At 43.4% G+C, this 23518-nt stretch overlaps 1 protein-coding gene across 1 annotated transcript in view; it reads right to left on the reverse strand.

The window, feature by feature from the left end:
• Nucleotides 1–754: 754 nt before the first annotated feature.
• The window catches only part of LOC137648911 (glucosidase 2 subunit beta-like), a 110469-nt gene continuing 87705 nt past the window's right edge, over nt 755–23518 (reverse strand). The window contains exons 7-10 of the mRNA XM_068382098.1: nt 20900–21038; nt 19810–20000; nt 19499–19642; nt 755–1610 (exon numbers count right to left, since the gene is read on the reverse strand). Coding sequence (XP_068238199.1) covers nt 1455–1610; nt 19499–19642; nt 19810–20000; nt 20900–21038 — 630 coding nt within the window. The 3' untranslated portion in view covers nt 755–1454. The remainder of the gene's footprint in view (nt 1611–19498; nt 19643–19809; nt 20001–20899; nt 21039–23518) is intronic.

Raw genomic sequence — 23518 nt, forward strand, 5'->3', positions numbered from 1 at the left:
AGGGGTCGATCAGCATCCTAAGAGGATCGCGAGGCTCCGTAAGGAAGACGTACTTAAAAGGCAGAGTAATTGTTCAAGTCGACTTCCTTACCAGGTACCTATTTATTTTGTTTTAGTTATTTTGATAACTTCTAAAATGAAATAAAAACTCTTAGCTCATAAAAGTGTAAACATATATTGCTGGTCTCTACCCACCCCCCTGGGTGTGAATCAGCTATATAATCACCGGCTAAGTTAAATATTGAAAAATTTTATTTTGATAATAAAATAAATTTTTGAATATACTTACCCGGTGATTATAAATTAAAGGACCCTCCCTTCCTCCCCAATAGAGACGCAGTGGGACGAGGAGAAAATTGAGTCTTTGTTTACATTGAGTACTGGGTATCTGGACGACAGATGGCGCTGTTGGGCACACCCGCAACCTGTGTAGCGATCGCTGGCGAGTTTTTACCGTAGAGTTGTCTGTCGGGCAATAGAGTTGCAGCTATATAATCACCGGATAAGTATATTCAAAAATTTATTTTATTATCAAAATAACATTTTATTATGGTTCTTTACGTCTATACATAATTCCGTATTTCAACAGCAACACAACTAAAAAAAAGATTGACATCTAGTTTTACGTATGGCTGTCTAGTTTATATACATACTGTATGAACACTGTAATATCCCCACCATCACCCATACAAAGACTATACCAATAAACCAGAAGAAGAAATGAGGAGGTAAAATTAAAAGACAAATTCTTCATACAAAAGTTTATTAACCATTTCTTAAATCCCTAGGGATGATTTTCAAGGAATGTAATGATAATCACAGGTGCCATGTGTCAAAAAAAAAAAAGTGTGGGCATGAATCCATTTCCTCTTTTATCAAAAAGTTCTCACCCAGATTGAAAAAGAACAGGTGAAATAGATGCTATCTTAAAAGATTATCTAGGCGTCATCAGAAGATCATACCAATATGATATATGTTCTGATTTACTAACATTCATACAATAAATTGTGCCAACAACTTTCAAGCAATGTAACAAACTATACACTATTATGTCTTCTTATTTATAAATATATGTCAACATACCTTGGATAAATAAGTTTATCTGGTGATACACACGCACAAACACATACAGCACTGACTTGACTACCAAAGAGCTTTGAACTGTTTGAGCCTTTGTATAAACAATCACATCAACCACGGGGATGGGAAATCCTTCACCTATATTAATAAACCTCAAAATAGAATGTTTCAAGATTGAGAGACATAACAGTATAAAAATAAATTAAAAACTGGGTCCACATCAATAAGAGAAAATGTTCCCTACATTCAGCACAATAGCATGGCAAGAGGCCACTATATAAATCAACAAAAAAAAAATCAAATAAAAAATACTATTAACATTACCTTATTGTAAACATCTACAAGTTATTTTCTAATAATTTTATTAATGAACCCTACAATTCACTGTGACTATGCTCAAATCCTTCATCACCGCTCGCATCTTCTGGTTTCGAGCAAACGGCCGGAGTGCTCATTACAAATAGATATTCACACCTATTAGGCTCGGTAACACTCATCAACCTTGTTTCCGTACCACAGGTGAGACGTACCTGAAATAAAAAGAAAAAGCAAGAAATTATGTATTGTTCATCCGCCATGCAAGTTTACACATTCATATCAATGACTAATCAGGATAAACAAAAAAAGGTTGTAGTTAGTGTTAATACTCCTATGTATAAAAATGACAAATTTGGAATTTGTATTTTTACTAATGATACAAACCTGTAGCTATTTATAGGGATTTATACTTTTGGACCAAATTACAAACCCTTGCTATTTATAGGGATTGACTCACTCCTTAGGAGGGTTTTAATCCAGATCAACTGGCTGGTCTTTGACCCAGGGTTTTCCCGTATGTGCTCCGCATGTAACAGTGAGAAACCCTGACACCTTGCTAAACTATTCGTGCAAAACACAATTAGCGGCCTAAGCAATTTTTGTGAACGTGTGATAACTAGCAGTGTTGCTAGTCTAGGTAAACATTCTCAGAAACATAGGAATCTTAGAATCAACCATAGACGTTACCCAATCACACCTTGCCAGGGGGTATAACAAGTATATCTCACTATACCAGATTACACAAGGGAAATGGGTAACCTGCAGACAGTGGAGGTCAGCTTTGCAGAGTACTGTAGGAGCTGTTGTCCTGTAGAGGGATGAAAGAGTCTGAGGTGTTATAAACCATTTTTGAGCTCAGCCATGTCATCCTGATGGAAGGTTCCTTTAGCTAGCTTTCTAAGTGATATTTGGCTACAGTGATACTCCCAGAGAATTAATCACAGGTTCTCAGAATTCTAACTCCTGGCGCAAGTATCTTCAATATAACTTTTAAGGATATCGCATAATATCAGGGGACGTATTTCTTGATACAACACATGGCAATCTTCACCTCTAATAGATTTTACGCTTTGAGGGGGAAGAGTGGCGAAATTGAAGGGGAGCCGTTATCAAGGTTACCCGGTGGATCCCCTCCCAGTACTACTACGGCGTATTATTCCTTTAAACGTAGCCAATTAAGCACGGTGTTTCTCCCACTTGCTCTCGGTGTTGTTACTGTTTTCAAGGAATATTACCAAGCAATCTCCAGCATCTTCATCCTCTGGAAAGTTGAGTATTTAATCTTTCCTGTGTATAATTTTTGGCTCCCTTCTCTCAGTTAAATTAACATAATTTAGGTGTGTTAAGCGGAGCAATGCCATCACCGGAGGCGGCTATTTTAGGACCGCTGTCGTAATAAATGCTTTATTTAGTTAGTAGTACGACGTTCCCGGTATATAGCTATAAAGAAATTCTAGCTAGTTAGGCAAAATTATACTAGTGAAGATAAGATTTACACATTACAATTTTCTCTTCCGAATAAACATTTCTTTCGTATACGATAGGGCCTCGTTGGTACTAGCGTAGCCGAGATCCCGACTCAAGTTAGGCTAGCCTAACGCGTTTTAGTATACTTTAGTTACGTTATCCCCGTTTAACCTCTAGTATCGTTTTATTAATTCGGTCGGAGATATAGATATCTCCTAGAATTACTAGCATAATTCGATACTCTTCTCCTAACCCCCCCCCCCCACCCCCGAGTGCCGCCAGCCAGGCGACAACCCTATCTTCTGTCATTGCCATCGAGTAGTGTACTTCGGCGTGACTGGGATAGTGTTTTCTGTCGATCTTCTTTGCCGGTGAGTAGCCGGGCTTTTAAATACCACAGTAACTCAGGGTATTCTGTCTTGATGCCGACACCGCAACCGGTGGGGGATATAGTCAATTTCCCGCCGATTACACCATTGTCGACATAGGAAGTTCAGCTTCCCTAGTCCACAGCCAAAAGTGGGTAGCATAATTGCCGCCACCTTTTTCCCTGGCGGACTACAAGACATGTCTCATATCCGACAATGTCTCAGGCTAGGGAATCGTTATTCCTCTGCCGCCCAAGATGGTGCCGGTATAGGAACTATGTTTCCTTAATTTACAGCCGAAAGTAGGAGGCATACCTGCCGCCACCTTTCTCTGTAAAATATAAGACCCTTTCCCTTCCCCTTCTGTCCTTTAGTGACGGCTTAGCCGACACTATTCCTGTGGCCGGTATTCTACAATCAACCCGCTTGTCGGGCTGACTTAGTTACCGGCCGGGCTCGTACAAAGGCGGTTAGGTTGCCGCTTCGACCCTCTCCCTAACGGAAGCAAAGCTCCGGGAAAGGTTGAGCCGGCCCTGGCGGTTGCCGATGGGAAACCCATTACGCTTTGAGTATTCTTCAGTCCTTCCTTGGACTGCCATCCACTAACCCTGTAACTGGCAGTATAGCCAGCAACAGAAATTGTGGCTGGATGGAAGCTAGAATCAATGCATTCTCTCCCCTTCCATTTGAATCCTCATTCTGGAAAGCATGCAGTAGAGACAGTAGTCTCTACAACCCTAATTATTGTACTAAACTATAATAATACAGTAGTTCTTCTCTCCATTCTTTCTCTCTCTCTGTCTGCTAGTGCCGCCAGGTGCTAGCCTAACCCGGTAGCATACCGGAAAAACTACAGTATATAAAGATACAGTAGTATGAAATTTCTAACATACTGTACTCTGTGTATCCATTCACAGTCCATTGTTAAGACCGTTTAGAAAATGTTGAGGTGAAGTATTCCTTCAACATTCTGATGTATCCTAGATCATCGGAACACCAATGATTACCCTTCAGTATTAATATTCTACAAGTGGTGGAGTTAGTGTTAGTATACACTGACTCCGGCTCTGCGTACGAGTTATTCCCCTCTGTATTTTCCCTAAGAGGGAAATGAAAAATATTAATATTGTAGGAGGTCACAGCAATTGCCTGGAGGGGGAACACAGATATGTGTCTTTCCTATTTCCTTTCTAGCTTACTATCCTAGGCTATAATAATAATAGTAATGTATACTATTTTAAGCATGTGAAAATTTATCAGTGAGATAAATTACTCAATACTCATTTCACTCTTTCTTTCCTTACAGGAGGAGGCTAAGGTGAAGTGTGCAGTCCTGTTCTCCAACCACGAAAGTAAGGACTCTTGTGGTCACAAGATGTGCAGGTCTCATGCCCCCTGCTCCATTGCAACTGAAACCCTGAGGTATTGGAATCCGAAGGGTTGCACCGTCTGCTCGGCCTTGATGACCGATGGTTTCGGTGATCCTGAGACGACAGAGTCGAGGGAGACTGCGAGGGAAACGCTCGGAAATGGGTAAGAGGGTTCCAGAAGAACTCTCCGGGACCTTACCTGCTAAACGAAGTTATGAGATGCCTTCTGTTCCCTAAAGCCCAATTCGACGCGGTTGTCCCTCAGGCACAGGTCAAGCCTCCATTCATCCAGCTGACGATAGAGGCTGACATCAATAAGGCTCTTGAAGGCATGGACATCCATCGAGAACGGATGTTAAAGGTGTCCTCAGACAACGAAAAGGATCTTCTGCAAGATCCTGAAGAAGAGGTGGCCCAGCCACCCGCGAAGGAAGAAGGATTCGTATCAACGATAACGGAAGACCCTCAGGTCTCTGTGACGGCTTATCAACCTGTGCCGTCAACCTATTCGGCCCCAACTCCTCATTTGGACCCGCTGATAACCAATAGCGAGGCACTCCTGGAGCAGCTGCAACAGATGATGAAACCGTTCCACAAGGAACAACAAGAGATGAGGAGGGAAGTCAGAGAAGCGAAACGCTCGGGAGAGAAGCGAAACGCTTGGGAGTTCTCAGAGGCTCTCACAAACCTATCAAAGTCTCCGATTACCTCAATGCTCCGAAACCAACCCCTGGAGGTATGCGGAGTATGTGACCATGATGAATGGGAAACTGTACATCTCCGAAAGGATGGGGGGCAAACCCATCGAAGATCTCCAATTCTGGCCTAACATTTCGGCTTACCCAGAATGTTATGTGAGATTGCGGGATGAACCAGCATCTCGAGAGGAGACAGAACCTAAGGAGGTCATGATCTTTGAATATGACAAGGCACAGGCTCTCTTGACTAGTACCCTACAGAAAGTCGGCTATACCAACTCGAAGGTTTCAGCTTTGAGCAAGAGGCACCCTACCTTCCTTGCTCCTTCCTCCAGAGCTTTACCCTTTTCGGCCAAAGCTCTCAACTGCGTACTGAAAGCAGTTGACGCGGGCAAACCATGTCCTATGCTAGAGGAGTGCAAACCATTGTCTCTAGCTCTGCCTACCTGCGAGAAGGATTGGAACGAGGTTCATCTAACCTTCTCAGTCTTGAAACTGGATCCAGAGATAACAGGACAACAGTTCAACGAGAACCTTCCAAAGTTGTCGGAACATCTTCTGAGAAGGGAACAAGAGACAAAAGAGAGACTAGCTGCCTCTTTGTCTCTCCAGAACTGTACGGAGATGTGTGCAGGCCTTTCAAATACCCTAGATATGTACATGGTCCTAGCCAAGATGCACATGGCTACCCTTGTTAAGGACATGTACACTTTCGTAAAGGCCAGGAGGGCCTGTAGAGAGCATGTGTTTGCCAATGTAACGGTCAAACACGAGCCCAGGAAGTTGATCACTTCATGCATCTGGGCCAAGGCCCTCTTCCCAAAAAAGTGGTCCAGGAGGTCATTGCTAAAGCCGCCACAGAGAATAGGAACCTTCTCCAGAAGTGGGGGATGTCTTCCAAGAGGAAATCATCCTCTGACGCTGGTCCCCAACCCAAGAACAGGAAGACAAAGAAGCCACAGACCTGTACAACATCCAACTGTCACCATGACCATAGTGCCCCAAATGGTTGCCCAGCCGCAAACCACCTTCCAAATGGTGCCCCAGCACCTGGTAGCTCAGTCGCCGGTATTTAACCCAGGCATACCTGGACAACTGGCTGGTGTGGGCAGCATCCAAGACAGCTTGTCTGCAGGCAGCCTCGAAGGTGATTCAGTTCCCTGGATCATCTGGGCTTCAAGATCAACTACAAGAAGTCTCGCCTCTCTCCAGCTCAGGAGTTTCAATGGTTAGGAATCCATTGGAACTTGCAGTCACACCGCCTCTCCATTCCACCGAAGAAGAGGAGAGAGAATGCGGGATCTGTCAGGAGACTACTGAAATTCAACAAGATTTCAAGATGCCAACGGGAAAGAGTACTGGGCTCTCTCCAGTTTGCAGCAGTGACAGACCCAGAGCTAAAAGCACAACTAAAGGATGTGTCAGGAGTCTGGAGAAGCTATGCATCAAACGCCTGAAGAGATCAACAGAGATTGGCACTGACCTTACTGCGATCGCTTCTAAGGCCATGGTCAAAGGTCAAGAGCCTGACAAGGACAATTCCCTTACAACCACCTCAACCTTCAGTGGTCATCCACACAGATGCCTTACCGGAAGGATGGGGAGACCATTCCCATCAAAGGATAGTGCAAGGGAACTGGTCGCACCAGTTCAAGACCTTTCACATCAACATTCTGGAAGCCATGGCAGTCTAACAAACGTGGAAGAAACTATCCCCTCACAGATCAGCCCACATCAGGCTGATCTTGGACAGCAAAGTAATAGTGAAATGTCTGAACCAACAAGGCTCGAGATCGCTTCACATCAATCACGTGATGTTAGCTATCTTTCGCTTGGCAAGGAAGAAAAGATGGCACTTACCAGCAGTTCACCTGCAAGGGTTCCGCAATGTGACGGCGGACGCCCTATCCAGGCAAATGATAATAGAGACAGAATGGTCCCTGGATGCAGACTCATTCTCCTTCATCTTGGAAAAAGTACTAGAACTGCAGATCGACCTCTTCGCAACGAACGACAAAAAGAAACTACTTCGATATGCGGCCCCTTATGAGGACCCTCGAGCAGAAGCGACTGACGTCATGTCCCTCAATTGGAACAGATGGAATCATATCTATCTGTTCCCACCAACAAATCTCCTGCTGAAGGTCCTCAACAAGCTGAGATCCTTCAGGGGAACAGCAGCAGTAGTGGACCCCAAATGGCCCAGGAGCAATTGGTTCCCTCTAATTATAGAACTGAAGCTGAAGCTGTTTCCTCTACCGAATCCAGTTCTATCCCAGCTGGTTCAGAAGTCGACTGTCTACGCTTCATCACTGAAAACCCAAAACCTACAACTCATGATTTTCTCGCCTTAGCAGCCAAGAAAAGGTTCGGGATCTCAAAAGACAACATCGACTTTATAGATGAATACAAGTCAAAGTCAACCAGAAGACAATACGAATCGTCTTGGATGAAGTGGGTTTCCTTGGTGAAAACAAAGAAACCAACAGAAATCTCAATAGACTTCTGCCTTTCCTTCTTCATCTACCTTCATGAACAAGGCCTGGCTTCCACCACAATAACTACGTGTAAGTCAGCTTTGACTAGACCTCTTCTTTATGCCTTCTAGGTGGACCTGTCAAACAAAATCTTCAACAAGATTCCAAAGCATGCGCCAGACTCAAACCAGCAACCCCTCCAAGCCAATATCATGGTCCTTGGACAAAGTCTTGCACTATGCTTCGAATTTGAACAACGAAGATTGTACCCTAAAGGATCTAACACAGAAAGTGTATTTTTGTTCGATATAGCCTCAGGGGCTAGAGTTAGTGAAACTGAATCTTTTCCCCGATCCTACCTTTCTCGCCAAAAACGAGCTGCCCACCAAAAGGTGGGGTCCTTGGAGAATCTGCCCTCTGAAGGAAGATGACTCTCTATGTCCAGTAGAGTGTCTTAAGGTCTATCTTTGAAGAACTTCTGACTTCAAGAAGGGAAAGTTCTCCCTAGGCAAAACCTCAGGATCAAACTTATCCCTAAAACAACTGAGGGCAAAACTCACCTACTTTATTCGCAGACCTGACAGTACACCCGCAGGTCACGATCCTAGAAAAGTTGCTTCCTCGTTGAACTTCTTTCAACATATGGACTTTGATAGACTCCGCTCATGTACGGGGTGGAAATCATCTAGAGTTTTCTATAAACTTTACGCGAAGCAAGTACATGAAATAAAACACTTTGTGGTGGCAGCAGGTAGTGTTATAAAACCTGTCGTTTAGTACTGCGATGAACAGTGGACTGTTTTGGGACTTGACAGTGTATTGGGTGAACAGGTATTAGCACCTTCGAGTGTAATACCTTTTAATGAAAATCACTATGGTGATTTTTGGACTGTTCTACATAGGTGTAGAATCTAACCAAAAACACCAGTGCCGTGTGAACATTTGTACAGTGTTGAAACATATCCAACATCTCGGTGAAATCAATCAAGTAATTTCACAATAGTGAGTGGCATTTATGGATGATCTAACACATATGTATTTCTTCCCTTACAGGTTAAAAATATATATACCCAGAGATGTAGATATGTTACAAAGATTCTTTTTATGATACATTTTGCTTTTTGTATTTTTGTTTATCTATAAAAATAAAATACATATAAATGTATCTGCGTCTTATTTGCCCTTCATGAATACGAATAAACGATCCAGAGCCTTTTATTTTTTCCTAAAATAATATGCTTGAGAGTAAAACCTCTGAAAGAACTACCTGGTAATCTTTACAAGTTCCACATTGTTCCTACAGAAAACAAACTTTGATGCCTTAATAGTCGATATCAACAATTTCACTGCAGAGGGAAGGAAGCCCAAGTTAGTTCCAAACTTAGTGGATATGACAAATAATGGTAATGTCATATATGTGAGGTCTGGGAGACCATTTAATGAATTAAGTCAAGTAAAGGCACTTATAATACAAACCCACAGATATAGTACTTTCAAGTAATTTTCTGGTAAGCTTCCATCAGGATGACATGGTTGAGCCCCAAAAACGGATTTTAAGCAAAGCGAAAAATCTATTTTTGGGTGATATGGCCATGTCGTCCTGATGGACCCTCCCTTCTTTCAAAAGGAGTAAAACAACTATGTAATGAAAAACCCCACCCGAAACTACTGTATCTGCGGCTATCCATGCTTAAATGCAATACGGAATAATACGCCGTAGTAGTACTGGGAGGGGATCCACCGTGTAGCCTTGATAACGGCTCCCCTTCAATTTTGCCACTCTTCCCCCTCAAAGTGTAAAATCTATCCGGGGTGAAGATTGCAATGTGTCGTATCAAGAAATATGTCCCCTGATATGCGATATCCTTAAAATGATATTTTAATTATAAAATAAATTTTTGAGTATACTTACCCGGTGAATATATAATAGCTGCAACTCTGTTGCTTGACAGACACATACAATAAAAACTCGCCAGCGATCGCTATACAGGTTGCGGGTGTGCCCACCAGCGCCAATTGTCGGCCAGATACCACTCTCGATGTAAACAAAGACTCAATTTCTTCTCATCCCACTGCGTCTCTATTGGGGAGGAAGGGAGGGTCGTTTAATTTATATATTCACCGGGTAAGTATATTCAAAAATTTATTTTATAATTAAAATACCATTTTTAAATATTTAACTTAGCCGGTGAATATATAATAGCTGATTCACACCCAAGGAGGTGGGTAGAGACCAGAGTTAAATATGTTTACATCGTATAAGCTAAGAGTTTTTTATTTCATTTTGGCAGTTATCAATATAACAAAACCAAAATAAATAGGTACCTGGTAAGGAAGTCGACTTAGACGATTACTCTGCCTTGTAAGTACGTCTTCCTTACGGAGCCCAGCGATCCTCTTAGGATGCTGACAGACCCCCAGGAGCTGAAGTATCAAGGGCTGCAACCCATACAACAGGACCTCATCAAACCCCTAATCTGGGCGCTCTCAAGAAATGACTTTGACCACCCGCCAAATCAACCAGGATGCGAAAGGCTTCTTAGCCTTCCGGACAACCCATAAAAACAACATTAAAACATTTCAAGAGACAGATTAAAAGGGTATGGAATTAGGGAATTGTAGTGGTTGAGCCCTCACCCACTACTGCACTCGCTGCTACGAATGGTCCCAGTGTGTAGCAGTTCTCGTAAAGAGACTGGACATCTTTCAAGTAAAATGACGCGAACACTGACTTGCTTCTCCAATAGGTTGCGTCCATGATACTTTGCAGAGATCTATTTTGCTTAAAGGCCACGGAAGTTGTTACAGCTCTAACCTCGTGCGTCTTAACCTTAAGCAAAGATCGGTCTTCCTCACTCAAGTGTGAATGAGCTTCTCGTATTAACAATCTGATAAAATATGACAAAGCATTCTTTGACATAGGCAAGGATGGTTTCTTAACCGAACACCATAACGTTTCAGATTGGCCTCGTAAAGGTTTAGTACGAGCTAAGTAGAACTTAAGAGCTCTAACAGGGCATAAGACTCTTTCTAGTTCATTGCCTACAATCTCCGATAAGCTAGGAATATCGAAAGATTTAGGCCAAGGACGAGAAGGTAGCTCATTTTTGGCTAGGAAACCAAGTCGCAGAGAACAAGTAGCTTTTTCTGACGAAAACCCGATGTTCTTGCTGAAGGCATGAAGCTCACTGACTCTTTTAGCCGAGGCTAAGCATACCAGGAAAAGAGTCTTAAGAGTGAGATCTTTCAGGGAGGCTGACTGTAAAGGCTCAAACCTGTCTGACATGAGGAATCTTAGGACCACGTCTAAATTCCACCCAGGAGTAGCCAAACGACGCTCCTTAGAGGTCTCGAAAGACTTAAGGAGGTCTTGCAGATCTTTATTGTTGGAAAGATCTAAGCCTCTATGCCGGAAGACCGAGGCCAACATGCTTCTGTAGCCCTTGATAGTAGGAGCTGAAAGGGATCGTACTTTTCTCAGGTATAAGAGAAAATCAGCTATTTGGGCTACAGAGGTACTGGTCGAGGATACGGAAACTGACTTGCACCAGTCTCGGAAGACTTCCCACTTCGATTGGTAGACTCTAATGGTAGACGCTCTCCTTGCTCTAGCAATCGCACTGGCTGCCTCCTTCGAAAAGCCTCTAGCTCTCGAGAGTCTTTCGATAGTCTAAAGGCAGTCAGACGAAGAGCGTGGAGGCTTTGGTGTACCTTCTTTACGTGTGGTTGACGTAGAAGGTCTACTCTTAGAGGAAGACTTCTGGGAACGTCTACTAGCCATCGAAGTACCTCGGTGAACCATTCTCTCGCGGGCCAGAGGGGAGCAACTAACGTCAACCTTGTCCCTTCGTGAGAGGCGAATTTCTGCAGTACCTTGTTGACAATCTTGAATGGTGGGAATGCGTAAAGATCTAGATGTGACCAATTTAGGAGGAAGGCATCTATATGTATTGCTGCTGGGTCCGGGACTGGAGAGCAATAGATTGGAAGCCTCTTGGTCAGCGAGGTTGCAAAGAGATCTATGGTGGGTTGACCCCAAGTCGTCCAAAGTCTCTTGCACACATCCTTGTGGAGGGTCCATTCGGTTGGAATTACTTGACCTTTCCGACTGAGACAATCTGCTAGGACGTTCAAGTCGCCCTGGATGAACCTCGTTACTAGGGAGATGCCTCAATCTTTGACCAGATGAGCAGGTCCCTTGCGATCTCGTACAAAGTCAGTGAGTGGGTACCTCCCTGTTTGGAAATGTACGCCAAGGCCGTGGTGTTGTCCGAGTTTACCTCCACCACCTTGCCTCGAAGGAGATTCTCGAAGCTTATCAAGGCCAGATGAACCGCCAAAAGCTCCTTGCTGTTGATATGCATGCTCCTCTGACTCGAGTTCCACAGACCTGAGCATTCCCGACCGTCCAGCATCGCGCCCCAGCCCAAGTCCGATGCGTCCGAGAAGAGAACGTGGTTGGGTATCTGAACTGCCAGGGGAAGACCCTCTCGTAGGCTGATATTGTCCTTCCACCAAGTCAGACAAGACTTTATCTTTTCGGAAATCGGGATCGAGACCGCCTCTAGCGTCTTGTCCTTTTTCCAGTGAAAAGCCAGATGGAATTGAAGAGGACGGAGGTGTAGCCTTCCTAGCGAGACAAATTGCTCCAGGGCTGACAGCGTCCCTACCAGACTCATCCACAGCCTGACTGAGCAGCGTTCTTTCTTCAGCATCTTCTGGATGGAGAGCAGGGCTTGATCTATTCTGGGGGCCGACGGAAAAGCCCGAAAAACTTGACTGTGAATCTCCATCCCTAAATACAGAATAGTTTGGGATGGGACCAGCTGTGACTTTTCCAAATTGACTAGGAGTCCCAATTCCTTGGTCAGATCTAGAGTCCAATTAAGATCCTTCAGACAGCGATGACTGGAAGAGGCTATGAGAAGCCAGTCGTCCAAGTACAGGGAGGCTCTGATCTCCGATAGCTCGAAACTGGTACCCCACATTCCTGTAAACAAACCTCAGAAACGGTTGGGAATCCGGGTGTATAGGAATGTGGAAGTATGCCTCCTGAAGGTCGAGAGAGACCATCCAGTCGCCTTCCATAAATGCTGTCAAGACAGCCTGGTAGACTTCATCGTGAAGTTTGTCTTGACAATGAATACATTGAGCGCACTTGCCTCTTACGTACTCCTGCAGTGAACATGGCTGCCAAATCATGGAGCCATCCCTGAGGGACTTGTCCCTGCAGAGAACGTGGCTGTCAGATCATTGGAGCCATCCCTGAAAGCCTTGTTTATGCATGACATAATTGTACAGCAAAACTTCAAAGGCTCGAAAACAGCTGTGAAGTTGACCTGTAAAATCTAGGAGCGTCTCCTGGCCAGGCGCCAGGGAGAGTCTACGAGATTTGAGAAGTCTATCTGGGCAGAGGCAGGAACTCCCAAGCCGAGAACTTCTCTCGTGTCATATCAGACTCTCGTTCTATAAGCCAGTTCAAAAGAAGGGAAAGCAAAGGCTGTATCCCCCAAACTCCTCCTGGTGATAAACCAGTCGCCTAGCAAACGTAAAGCTCTCTAGGAGAGCGAGAGAGCACTAGCTTATAAAACAATGGCTTCGAAGTAGCTAGGCCTAGTGTAAGCTCTGACGTTTAGGCGAACGAGGAGCAGCAGTTACAAAAAGATCCGGACAAAGATCCTTAAAAACCAGCATGATTTATTTAAAGTCCATAGAGGGCTAAGCAGCTTTAGGCTCCTCTCCGTCTGACAGAGTCCTCAAGGGAATATCAGTAGGAGGGGGAACAGCAACTTCCAGTAGGAGGGGGAACAGCAACTTCCTCATCTAAAGGAACCTTGTCCGATAATAGCTGAGTCTCAAGCAAGGGAGAGACCTACCGTGGTGGCAATGCTTTACAAGCAGAGTCCACACGCACTGGTGCATTAGTAGCGGACCAGGACGCAACGTCATGTAACTGCTTGACAGTCTGTGAACTGTCAACAACAACAGGTGCGAGAGACCAGGACGCAACGTCATGTAACTGCTTGACAGTCTGTGAACTGTCAACAACAACAGGTGCGTGAGGACGCACAGCGTCCACTCGAGACTGCTTTGACCGCCTAGACAGAGCAGTCAAAACAACTCTAGAATGCGGAGGTTGACGCACAGCGTCAAAACAAGTCAACTCCGATTGTTAGCGAACGTCCTGAACGTCAACAGGAGCATCAGCAAGTGGCCTAACGTCCAAATGTGGCTGAAAATCCACACGAGACCGCATCGAGTGTGGTTCTAAACAACCTGACTGACGTGACTTAGCTACGCCAACGTCAACAGGACGCACAAAGGAACGTTAGGTTGGCTGAAAGCCAGGATCTCGATGAGATAAACGGCTAGGCTCAACGGACTAATCGGCAGAATAGTCTTCCATAAGGGAGGCAAGCTTATTCTGCATGTCTTGCCGTACAACCCATTTAGGATCAACGGAAAATGTTGCGTTAAGAGACGAGGGTAACGTCTGTGACCGCAAAACCTTGCCAACAAAAAGACTCTCGGAGTCTGTGTTACGCTTTTGTTAGGCGGCGAGCAGTCTTCCGATGACTGCATAGGGTCAGAGCTGTCCTAAAGGCTACAACCAGGACGCTGGACCTGTCCTGAAAGGACTGACTTTCGCTTAAGGGCCTCGAAACCTTGTTTCAGGTTTCTTATGCGAAAAGCCTTCGGATGACGAGGAGAAAAACGTCTCTCTCGCCTTATGGTAGGGGTGATCTTGGTAAGATACACCCGATACCATAGAGGGAACGTCTGTTCGCTGATCAAGGCCTCTCGAACCCATAAGTCGTACGACATTACTTCTCCCCTGGGCTTGGGAGCTTGCAAGAGGTCCCGGACTAGGCGAACGACAGGCACGAACAGACGAACCCTCGGTCGCAACACTGATAACACTTTGCGCAAAATCACTTTATCACTACGATTTTCTGTTTAGCACTTATTTCACTGAAATCGAAACTTTTACTGATTTCTACCTGAAGCACGCAATTCTAACCTCATCAAAAGGTAGTAATAGCGAAATCAGTCGTATAATGCAAGCACATTAATACCAGCAAAAAACAGTAAACATATTTTAAGATAAAAAAATTCAGTGGATGGGGAAGAGACTAAACACTAGTTCATTCAAAACTACGTTTTCAATCTCTCACCGTACATTGCCTTGGGACGAGAATAAAAAACTAAAAACGTTTTATCCTTTCTCCCCGTACAGAGACTAGGGACGAGAGTAACTGGAGAACAACGTTACCCGCTTGAACGGAACGTTTTCTCCCCTCTCTCTCCCTCCGTCTCTATCTCTCTCTCTCTCTCTCTTGATTACGCACCTAAGAGAAGAGCCCACTTACGTTTCGTCAAAAAAACATGTTATTTGACCAAAGGAAAAAAAAAACTGAAAGGTTTTTCAATTAAAAAGTTCCTTTAAAATATGATGGGAAAAACTCCAGGTTCTACAGCGAGTAAAAGTACGTCTTGTCGACACGTCGACAGAGAAGAAATTGAGTCTTTGTTTACATCGAGAGTGGTATCTGGCCGACAGTTGGCGCTGGTGGGCACACCCGCAACCTGTATAGCGATCGCTGGCGAGTTTTTATTGTATGTGTCTGTCGAGCAACAGAGTTGCAGCTATTATATATTCACCGGCTAAGTTAAATATTTAAAAAGTTATATTAAGGATACTTGTGCCAGGAGTTAGAATTCTGGGAACTTGTGGTTAATTCTCTGGGAGTATGACTGTAGCCAAATATCCCTTAGAAAGCTGCCTAAAGGAACCTTCCATCGGGACGACATGGCCCTATCACCCAAAAACAGATTTTTCGCTTTGCTCAAAATCCATTTTATTGTGTATCCACTACAGGGACAATGGAGAATGTCTCCATGTTCCTCTGGGTCGCGTCTTCCATGAAGTGGGCTCGGGATTTAGTGTCTTGTCCATGACCTTGCAAAACCCAACCAAGAACTTATTCTTGGTGACCCTTCTTTGACCTTTCCCGGGCTGAGGAAGAGTGCCGAACACTTGGGGACGAGCTACTGTAGCTTCCTTAAGGTAGAACCTCAAGTTAATCACTGGAATAGTAGCCATTTATGTGGACCATAGACATGCTATGAAGAACTTCCAATCCTTGGAGCTTGAACCCGGGGTCCCAGGTCCGAGCTGTCAGGAAAGAAGCTGAGTGTTACTCGGTTCGTTGTCATGGAAGAGACGTTGAGGGTGACCCAAAGTGAAGGGAGACCTGCCCTCGAGGTCAGGCAAAGACCTGCTGCTAGGAGTTCTGGGTTATCGGTGGGTGCCCCCAGGGCCAAAGAAAGCGCATTTTCATGCCCCATGGAGGGGATTTCCTCTCCGACTATGGGCAGGTAGACTTGAAACGCTAAATTAAGAGAGAATGGCGACATAGAAGAAAGTTAAAACCTTTCGGTCTGAAGGTGGGTCTCAAGGATGAGCAGTGGCCTCTCATCGCCTGAGAGAGCGGCCTTACTCCCACAAGCAAAATGAGGAACTACTGGAATAGTGGCCTTGAGGGAAGGGAAAACCCTTACACGATAGAAAACCAGTCCACTTGGCCTGGGAGACCAAAGCTGAAGAAAACGCGGGTATCCAGCCATCCTCTTCCAATTAGTTGAAGATTGGGAACTCCTTTCTGGAACTGGATAGCCTCCGGGCGTGGAACCACAGCAAAGCTACGTTTTGTGAAAGATGTTTACACGTGGCTGTCATAGATCGTGTCGTAAGGGTACTGTCGGGAGTTGGAAACGCGTCTGATGGGCAAGAGGAGTGTTGCTGGTGGGGCTAGGCGAGCCCAGTAACTAGACAAGACTGCCGACGACGAGGCCTGCTTCAAAGAGCGATGGTGGAGAATGGGCGAGACCATTTCCCTTTGGAGGAATCTCCCGAAGGGGGCCTAACAGGTGAAGCAAGTCTTTTCACACGGACGGGAGACGAGACCAACGCCTGTCGCCATTATCAGGAAATCCTCCTGCAAGTAGGGAGACCGCTGAACAGAGGCTGGAGGAGGGGGTCTCCCACAGAAGGGGAGTGGATATATCTCAATTCCGTCAGAGGAATTCCTCGAAAGGGAGAACAAAATAGGTGAAGGAAGTCTTCCCGTGGACGGGGAAAGAGACCAACACCTGCTGCCAATTTAGGCGATTCTTCCCGAAAGAAGGAAGATTGCATCTTAGTGAAAAGAGGAGTACTCCAAGCTCATAGGAGGGGTTTATCCACTACTGGAAAAAACTCGCTCGAGGACGATAAAGGAAGCGATCCTTAGCAAACAACCTTAGACGAAAGGAGACCTCCGGCTACGGAAGAGAGTCATTGTCCGAGGGTTGACGAACAAGACCGAGTCCAGTGAAAGGTTGGGTATACATGTCTCTCCGGGAAAGAATTCCGCGGATGGAGGCTGAAGATGCTTGTACAAAGCTCCAAGGATGCATGGGCTGACGGAGACCGGGAGCACGCAAGATGCCACCAATCTCTGGTGTTCTTAGGAGGTCACCCATCCAAGGGTTGACCGGATCCTCCGATGCATAAAGAGGATCTGAACACCTAAATTGTTATAGCTGTTGCGCCGGACACCGCTGAATTCAATCCCTTAGAACCGAGGGAATGAAAGAGAGAGTACCCCCACGAGGTTATGTCTCCTAACGCGAAGGAGTACATTAGAGGAATCTTCCTCTACAAACCACGTCTGAGATCCGATTTGCTGCAGGTGCCTGCGCAACTATCACAAGTTCTATCCATGCAGAATCAGGTTGTAAAGGTAGTCATATACCATAACTTGAAACAAGGGAGGTGGTAGCAGCAGACTCATCTATGAGGCACATGGTACATAAGCCACTGCATAGTAGGAACAAAGTGTAGGCAAAGAACATACGTTCATCAGGGACGAACGTCCGCGCTGACTAGGATCAATGAAGAATCCTGGCCACGTGTATGCAGGTTCTCCGAACTTTGGAGGAGATGAAAACCTCGGGAACCGAAGAAACTCTTGCTTGTGAAAACAACAAAATCCAAGAGGTAAGAGAGGTATTAAGCACCAAGGTTTTAACCCTTGTGGATTACCCCGGCTGTTGATGGAGAGTGCTGTGTTAAGTTCCAAGAAGTAAATTCATGCTAAACTCCAACTCCATGCGAAACGGCTACTGAAACAGCACAAACCAAAGAGAGTTGGGGAAGACGATCTATATTGGCTAGTTGAGGGTACTTTCTGATAAGTAAAAGTGTCTCTCAAGAAGCAGAAGCTTCAATGAAGTGAGGGTCTCAAGTTAGAACAGATCGTAACTACTGGGGACTACGCACTCCATCTGACGGCTGCCGTCGCTGGAACAAAGGAGTGCGGCTTGAAAGAGCTGTATACACATCAAATCAAATTTCCGAAGAAAACATTTGGTAGAATAACCTAACCCGCAAGCGGGAAGGGTATACCCCACAAAGGATCAGACACTGCCCACGGCACTGAAGGAAAGCGGCAATATCAGCGAGAAGGCGGCAACCGGTCTCCCTCTAAGGAACTCACAAAGGCGGCAGCGATGTCAACGAGAAGGCGGCAAATGGCCTCCCTCTAAGGAAATTACCGAGGAGGCCCCCCAGCCTACGGAAAGTACAGCGTCAAAAGGGGGAGAGACCAAGGAGAAAGGACTTTGTCCTTCAGAAGACGCCCGCTGACTAAAGACATAGTGTACTGTAAAAATAGAAGAACTCATAAAGACAAGTAAAAAACATAAGTCAAATACTAGGAAAAAGTTAGGGAGGAGAGAGAGACAGATGTCTACTCAAGCCAAACCAAAAGTATAAAGTGTCTAGACAACACAGGTCTGTTTGAGCGGCGTGGCCAGTTACTGTGACTACCCCCTGGTAACCAGCGGTAAGGTACTTTATACCTCACTAAAAAGTCCCATGGCTTGTTTCAGCTTTGCCAAAATAATAAATCCCTATAAATAGCGAGGGATTGTATTTAGTGTTGGAACAAATTTCAGATTGGTAATGCTTGACAATTTTTTTTTCTTTTTTTTTTTTTACAGCAGACAAGATATACCTGAAAAAGAGCAATTAATGAAATATATAGTACTGTTAATCTGTCTGGTGGGTTTACATACTTGGACCAATGCTAAACTGGATTCAATAAGAATAATTGTGCATATGGTTGAGAATCCTAGCTAAAAAAAATAAAGGAATTGAAGGAAAAATTTGTTATAATGTGCCAGAAACATCAGCAGTCTGGTAAAAACAGCAATGAGTTATAACAAAGCCAAAATATCAGCAATTTTTTCTATTATTTTTGTCATACAGTACAGTGTATGACAAAAATTTAACACTTTAACACCAACTACATTATACTATTGGGCACCCAAAAAAAATAAGATTCCTAACTTAAAAACTTTAGTGAAATTACACTAAATAATTTCAGGAATAAAAGATGTTCAGATGTAAATTAGTATCAAGTTTTACAGTCTAATGTCTGATAGACCAAATCAAAGTACAGTACTGTACAGACAATGAGAATGAACGGACCACAAATTATTAGCTTGTTATAAGCATTTAATTATATTAAGTGAGGCTAGTTTATTCTTTGCTAGGTAAACCTTTACCGGCAAATTTTTTAAAACTTCCCTTAAAAAACCAATGGTGGAAAAACCTAAAATTACCACCACAAGAAATACTATTTACAAAAGCAGAGAACAAAATGTCAACTTACATCTGCCGACCTCGTTGGGCCATTCCAGCAAGCCTGGCCATTACTATACATCATTCTGCTATATCTGTCAGTTTCTGGACCACTCCATTCACCCCACTGACCAAGCCTTGTCTCCCCATGTCCTGCTTTTGGTTTTTGAATTGCCTGTAATGATGACAGAAATTAAGTCTTCCTAAGAACATCCATTACTATAACAGCAAACAAGTACAGAATTTTAATATACATTCAGAGCATGCAATAACTTCTAATATTTCCAAATCAGACTCAAACAATTCAACTCGATGAGATATTCCAGAAATGAATGAACCAACCTTGTCAAATGGGCAGAGGCGATAAATGTATTCCCTATCGCTGTACTCAAAGCAATTTCCCTCAAGGATACGAAATTCTTCTTCTGGTCCATAATCTTTTTCTTGGGTTTCCTCTAAACTACGGAGTTCCCGCACAAGGTCTCGGACCTCCCTATCTGCTTCGTCATATTCAGCACGAGCGGCATTGGCAGCTGTGGGAAAAAATGATGACAAATGTTACTAAACTTACCCATATGGCTCTCAAGTCAGGAATGTAAAAGCAGAAAATGCTTATACGATATGGAAATAATTTTAAAACATGCAATTCCTTCCAAAATTAATTCCGCAGAAAGGAAATTAAATATTCTGTCTAGAAATTAGCTACAGCTTTTAAAATTGTCTAAAATTTGTATAATGTGATATGTTTACCCAGTAGAATATTCAATTAAATTTTTCAAGCTTCAATGAAGTTTTATAAAAAAAAAAAAAATTCTTTTACAGTAAACACAAAAAAAGTACTGTACAGTATATGGTTTGAGAACAGGTCTTTACAAAACTACTTATCTCTAACACAACTTCAGATAAAACACTCCAATGATAATTGTTCCAAATAAGAGAATAAACTTTGAAAGTACAGTACCAAATTGGAGGTAGCTAATGCTCAACATGGGCAAGAGACAAGTCGATGCATGCACTGAACATGCACTACAGTTTGACCAGCACCTTCCCACTCAAGAAAGACCTGGAGAACCTAGGCATTGGCAACTAAGTCTCAGTAGCTAGACCTATGCAACACCTATCACTCATCTCTAGCTCAAGGAAACAGCAAGGTAGTGTGCCAGTGAAAATTTATCATGACGTAGACTGTTCATACAAAACCTTTTCTTTAAACAGATAAAAACTTTCCCAATAAATAAGAAAGGCTTTTGATGGTTGTGCTGTTTTCAGAAATATTAACAATTGTCTCTTGGACATACAAATATTACAGGCGACATTCGGTGACTAAAAGAGCCACATTATACTTCCAACATATTCATTGAAAACCTTGACAATCAAGTCTTTCAAGGGAAAGAATCTTGTTGCTGTGAAAATTAAGATAAAAGCTACTTACTGTCAACCAATTTTTGGGTTTCCTCATCATATTTTGGTTCTTCTTCCTCGTTCTGAGTATCCTCGGCATCTCCATTTGCGTCAAAGTCATCTTCAAGTCCTTCCTCCTCTTCCTCCTCCTCCTCCTCCTCATCTTCATCCTATAATTACAAAATAACATTTTATTAAAAAAAAAAAAAAAACTTTTTAATATTTTAGTAGACAGTGCTGTTCATAAAATCACCATGTGTTGAATAACAAAACCCAGTAATTTTAAAATACATAAAAAAAAAAAAAAAATTTACTCCGTAAGTGCTGCATGCACAAGACCTCCGGGTGAATTGAATCATGACAACCAAGCTGTCTGTCAACATACCAGATACTTCAAAAGTCTGATTCTTGATAAGTAACAGACACTATAAAGTACACATCAAATTTTGGTTCACATACAATAACATACACTTGAACACTCAGACAACACAACTAAATTACATACATTTTACAAAATTTTTAGACTCAACAGTGCCTTACATGTCATCACAAATTTCAAAGTAATTTGTATTTTTCATAATTATAAAAACATATTCTTTAATAGGAGTATTGCTTCTGTGAAGCTGGAATGAGCATGTTAATTTTTAACAAGGTATTAGTAGTAGTAGCTGGTGGGTATAGCCCACCTGCCTGAATCAATGGACAGTGGAGAAGGTCCAACTGGAGCATAAGAAGTTCTTCAGGTTGGTAGGATTTGTCCTTCAGAAAAAAAATGGCAGGCAAGAACTGTGACTATAAGGGTTTGTTAGCTGTTTATGGGGTGCCAAAGTGCCATTAGATGGACGTAGGCCCTGCCCTGATAGGCATTACGGTCACCTCCGGAGGTCAATGCACTCATATGAATGCAAAGACTTAATTGATCATAGACTATGTCTTGAAGATCTTTGTCTTATTGGGTAATGGACTAAAGTCAGTTGTTGTAGGCCAATGATTGAACTTCTTCAAAAAATCATTCCTCTCTATAAGACATTTGTGAGCAGAAATAAAAATGAATGCTCAATGACTGGTCTTCTTCAATGACTGAACTACTTCTGGCTTTAATGCTTTCCGAGGCTAAGGAGCAATAGATGCCTTAGGCTTTGGAGAAAGAGCGGGATTGTGTGGCACTGCACAGCACGTAGCAGCGTCACTATAGTGTCTGTCCTTGGTTGGAGAGGATCCATGCCTGCAGCTGGGCGAGCACGATGTGGTATCTCGATGCTTGTACGATTGCTGACATCAAACCTGAGAAGTAGCTTGTTCTAACCCATATCACACAAACGAGTTGGAAGATCTTGGCATCAAGGAAAATTCTTGGATTGTGGGAAGATCTATTGTGAGTTGTGGAACAGTCTCGTCACGTCAGAATTTCTAAAGCATTGAAAAATTCATGTGTATTGGGAGATCTCTGGGATGGGAAAGCTGGGAAGTAACATATGACTGGTGCACTAATTCCCAGGTGACTAGAAAGTAACAATCACCCGAAGAATAAGTTCTGATCATGTGGTTCCAGATAGCGGGGTTCCCAATCACATGGTTCCTGAACATGTGGTCCCCAATGGCATGATTCACAGTCGCCTGACCACCAATTGGATGGTTCTTGATCACGTGGCCAATCCCATGGGGAAATGTCACTCATGGATAACAAGTGTGCGATCTGACTTGCTGTGAAAAAAATCGGAATGTTCATGTAAAGATGAAACACAAAGGGAAAACCACAAGAAAACACTGGTGCTCATGAATGGAAGATCTTTAAGCCTGTACAAGCAATGAGAACGATCATAGGTTCCTCTTCCATTGGAATCATGGACTAGAAAAGTTGAAATAAAGCACGTCTGAAGTTCTGTGACCCGAAAACACTGAAAAACAGGCACGAGAGATACAAGCACAAAGTATCCGATCACATGGTGTCCAACAAGTTCGTAGAAGACTAATCACATAGTGCAGACAGCCCTCGATATTTACAGGTTTTATCTTCATGATACAGAGAACCGTATACCTATTAAATAAAAAATCACATTCACTGTTTCGCGATAAGTTTTCTTGCAGCCCGATGATTTCAAATCGACCGCATTCCTTTGCACCCGGCATGCTTCGTGCCATCTCCCTCTCTACACAGCACAGCACCTTATCTCTCGCTCACTCGGCCTCGCTCTTGCATCGTCTGTCTTCGTGTGTGCATCTCCCGCCTCAGTCCCTTTTTTGCAGAATCTTGTTTAAAAAAAAAAAATAAAAAGTTATGTTTAAAGGACAGTACACATCCAGTATTTTTATAGTGATTTTAGTATGAAATGTGATAGGTACATTATGCTACCCCACATGCCAAACCGTCTATGGCTCAAGTTACATTCATGCTTCAGACTTACTGCATAAAACTTCGTATGTAAACGGTTATTGGTGTTGTACCAATACTTTTCTTTTAATCTTTATTGTGTAAGTGTACAGTATTCATTGTATATTAGTGTTATTGTTATATTAACTACTGTTTACAGTACTATAAACAAAATACTGTACTATACAGTAGTAATGTAGATATATGCTACGTGTGTGGTGAGTTTGAACAGTGCGAGTTGAACCTACCGAAAACAGCCATAGTGTTTTGTTGTTACTG

Source organism: Palaemon carinicauda, chromosome 10 (assembly GCF_036898095.1).
Source record: "Palaemon carinicauda isolate YSFRI2023 chromosome 10, ASM3689809v2, whole genome shotgun sequence".
Taxonomy (NCBI): domain Eukaryota; kingdom Metazoa; phylum Arthropoda; class Malacostraca; order Decapoda; family Palaemonidae; genus Palaemon; species Palaemon carinicauda.